Source organism: Spea bombifrons, chromosome 1, assembly GCF_027358695.1.
Source record: "Spea bombifrons isolate aSpeBom1 chromosome 1, aSpeBom1.2.pri, whole genome shotgun sequence".
NCBI classification, from domain to species: Eukaryota; Metazoa; Chordata; class Amphibia; order Anura; family Pelobatidae; genus Spea; species Spea bombifrons.
In genome coordinates, this window is record NC_071087.1 from 110,320,654 (window position 1) to 110,324,339 (window position 3,686).

Below are 3,686 nucleotides of genomic sequence, written 5' to 3' on the forward strand. Positions count from 1 at the left end.
TTTCTAAGTATTTTTATCAAGCAGGAAAAGATGGCCATTTAACAAATTTTGCCCTGTATACATAAATGCCTTTGCCTATAGTTTTTTTTTCATTCCACAGGCATTGCATTCAACTGGAAAAACTGGTTGTATTTATTAATTAATTCCCAGATGTTCAAGACAAAATGAAATCAAAGACGAGTTCACCAAGCCTATTAAGGAATTCCAAGATTTTGTTTTTCTACACACCTTAAACCAGACATGGTATTAGCAAATCAAAGTTTCCTTACTGACTTTGTCCTTCTAGGATTTTCAACTTCAAATCAACTTCAACCATTACTGTTGATAGTGTTTCTGATGGTCTACCTCCTTTCATTAGCATGCAACATCCTCATAATGGGCATTGTGCATTGTGACCAAAAACTCTGCACCCCCATGTATTTTTTTATCAGTGCTTTCTCCTTTCTTGAGATCTGCTACACCTCAGTCACCATGCCAAGGCTTTTGAGAGACTTGGGCTCCCAGGACAAGGTTATCCCACTACCATTTTGCCTTACACAGTTTTATTTTCTGTTTGCTTTTGGTTCCACAGAAAATTTCATACTTTCTACAATGGCTTATGATAGATATGTGGCCATTTGCAAACCTCTCAGATATATGAATATTATGAGCCAGAATGCATGTGTCTTCTTAGTTTTGGGGTCATGGATAGGAGGCTTTTTGGCTCCTCTTTTTCCAGTAATTTTCCTCTCAACTTCTTTATTTTGTGGCTCTAATGAAATTGACCACTTCTATTGTGATTTTCCTCCACTACTGTATCATTTTTGTGATGTTGAAGAAGCTTCCAGGATAGAAACAGTCTTCTTCTTCTTAGCTTGTACTGTCATACTTGCCAATTTTGCTTTCATATGTATATCCTATGCCATAATTATTGCTACTATTGCCAACATCCCTTCTCCAAGAGGTAGAAAAAAGACATTGTCTACATGTGGCTCCCACTTCATAGTTGTATTTATGTTTTATGGTTCCATCATTTTTATGTATGTAAGGTCTAATGTCAGGATTCCCACCAAAATAGACAAGGTTGTATCATTGCTCTATTGTATCATGACACCTAGTTTAAACCCTCTGATATATGGACTCCGGAATCAAGAAATGAAGCAAGCATTGAAAAGAGCTGGGAATATGCTCTTCTAAGAGAGTGAACTAAGGAAGTCCCTGTAGATCATCTCAAAGAAAAATAAAGCTAAATAAAAGTTGGTTTTTGAAATACCAAATTTTAGTTGGTAAATCTACAATATATTTTTTGTATATGTGTTCAATCTTCCATTTACCTAGTTGTACACTCCATGCTGTTTCATATTTACATAGCTTTGGACGAAAACCATCACACACTATGTATCAATATACCATTCATTCTTATCTATGTTGTATTTATATATATGTACAGTGTGACCATTTATATTGACATCTAATAAACGTAGTTGCATAAAAACAGTTAATAAACCACTGAAAATAATCAACTGAATATGGTATGATTTACATGTGTTTTGCAAGGGGAAAACATGTTACATGAGATGTGTTGGCTTTTGAAATGCCCTTATAATTTTGTGAGAATTTGATAGAAAAAAACTCTATTAAGTGTCAAAGTGCCAACTGAAGAACCGGAAAAAAAATCGTGTGATCATTATGTAGCTTGTGATTGGCAATAGGCATTCCTAGGTTCTAAAAAGATCCTGAAATAAAGCCCAGTAGTAATTGTGACATATGCCAAATACCCTATGCACATTTTATGTGAATCCATTTTGTATACATGCACGTAATACTACATTTTACCGTATTTAAAAAATATTGTATTAATATTTTGTATGTAAAAATGAAGATTGCTAAAATAAAATCATGAGAAATATTCCTTAACATACTCTATATACCCAATATACACTACATGGACAAAAGTATTCGGACACCTGACCATTATACCAACAGGGACTTTTATGACATTGCATTTTATACATTGACATGTAATACGTAGTTGGTCACTCCTTTGCAGCTATAAGAGCACATCAAGTGTTTTCTGACATGTAGAGCCCCTATAGCACAGGTTGACTTAGACATAAGGGGGGACTGGGTAGGCAGCTAAGGTGACAAGTTGTATCTGAACTTTTAATTGATGTGCCTGCTATCATTGATGATCCTGTAAGATTGAAGTGTGATTCAGAATGATTTTATCAGTACACACTATGTTGTTTTCTTTGCTTTATTTATAGGCTGTTATTACTTCCTATTGAAGTAACATACATAGCTATTTGCACATCCAAATAATTTCAGTGATTTACTTATTTATTTGTTTTCCTCCCCATCTCTCTCTTGAACTTCAGATGCACTTTTCACATGACTTCCACTTTGTCAATAGTCCTATATGACTATTATTATTATTTTTTACACTATTGTATTTTCCATTATTCAGTAAATTCTGATATTGATATTACTTATCAGCAGTCTCACATTTCTGCAATACACATTATCTCATATTTTTTGAGGTGTGTTTTTTTTTTCTTGATACATTTTGATTAATAGATGGTGTTTGTATGGTACACCTATTACATGTCATAGATTGTTGTTCTTTTTCTAAGTGATGGTTCCACTACACTGTGTGTTTTGATTTTTATTTTAACTCAGATTATTTAATCATACGCTAACGTACTGTAAGGGACCTGGGACCATACAAACACAAAAAGGTAGAATGCAAAACACAAAGTCAGAGTCAATAACCAGAGCAGGTAATCAGACGAGCTGGGTCAGTGAAATCAGAGTACAGAAACCAGGAGCTAGGTGCGTAGTCATACAAAGCCAAGTGATACACGGGAACACAGGAACAATTAAGTGCCCTTGGTAACAGTAAACAAACACAAGGTCAAGGAAGAAAATGGGCCTAGTTTCTGAAATAGCCTGGAAAGGGTCAGGTGAGTAACCGTGGCAACAGAGAAGTAAGACAGCTCGTTAAGCAACTGCTGAGTCAGCCTGACAGAAAGAAGAAAAAGGCTGCTTGTTAGTCCTCAGCTAAGGAACCATGACCATACCAAGGTGAAGCACTGCTTCTCGGGTTCTCTGGGTCAAGACCCGAATCCTCCGGGTTGCGGGAGCAGGGTATTTACATGCCCTGGCCTGACCGCGTACCACAAGGGAAGGCTCCGGGTAGTATGAGCCCAGAAGTTCCCAGGGATGACCATGACACAGACATGCTATGACAAAATACTAACACAGACTCACGCAAATACCTACTCACACATGCTAACACCAAATACAACATAGACTTTAACACCTTATACTGACACACACTCACAATAACATGCACCCACTCTAAAATTATTCAAATGGGGGGCTGGCCGGTGTCGCAGAGACTGTCCTGGTGTGTGTGTTTGGGTGTCAGTGTGGCAGAGCATGTCCTGTTGTGTGTGGTTGGGTGTCGGTGTGGCAGAGCCTGTCCTGGTATGTGTGTGTTTAGGTGTCGATGCAGAACCTGTCCCGGTATGTTTGTGTTTAGGTGTCGGTGTGGCAGAACCTATCTTGGTATGTGTGTGTTTTGGTGTCGGTGAGGCAGAGTCTGTCCTGGTGTATGTGTGTGTTTGTTTGGGTGTCAGTGTGGCAGAGCCTGTCCTGGTGTGTGTATTTGGGTGTCGGTGTGGCAGAGCCTGTCCTGGTGTTTT

At 37.8% G+C, this 3,686-nt stretch overlaps 1 protein-coding gene across 1 annotated transcript; it reads left to right on the forward strand.

The window, feature by feature from the left end:
• Nucleotides 1-240: 240 nt before the first annotated feature.
• On the forward strand, nt 241-1,176 carry LOC128463267 (olfactory receptor 6C4-like). The gene has a single exon (XM_053448011.1). It carries the CDS (start codon nt 241-243, stop codon nt 1,174-1,176), a length of 936 nt encoding a protein of 311 aa, XP_053303986.1.
• The last annotated feature ends 2,510 nt before the right edge of the window (nt 1,177-3,686 follow it).

Coding starts and splice junctions, on each gene's coding strand:
- LOC128463267 (XM_053448011.1), top strand. CDS start 241: ATGGTATTAGCAAATCAAAGTTTCCTTACTGACTTTGTCCTTCTAGGA.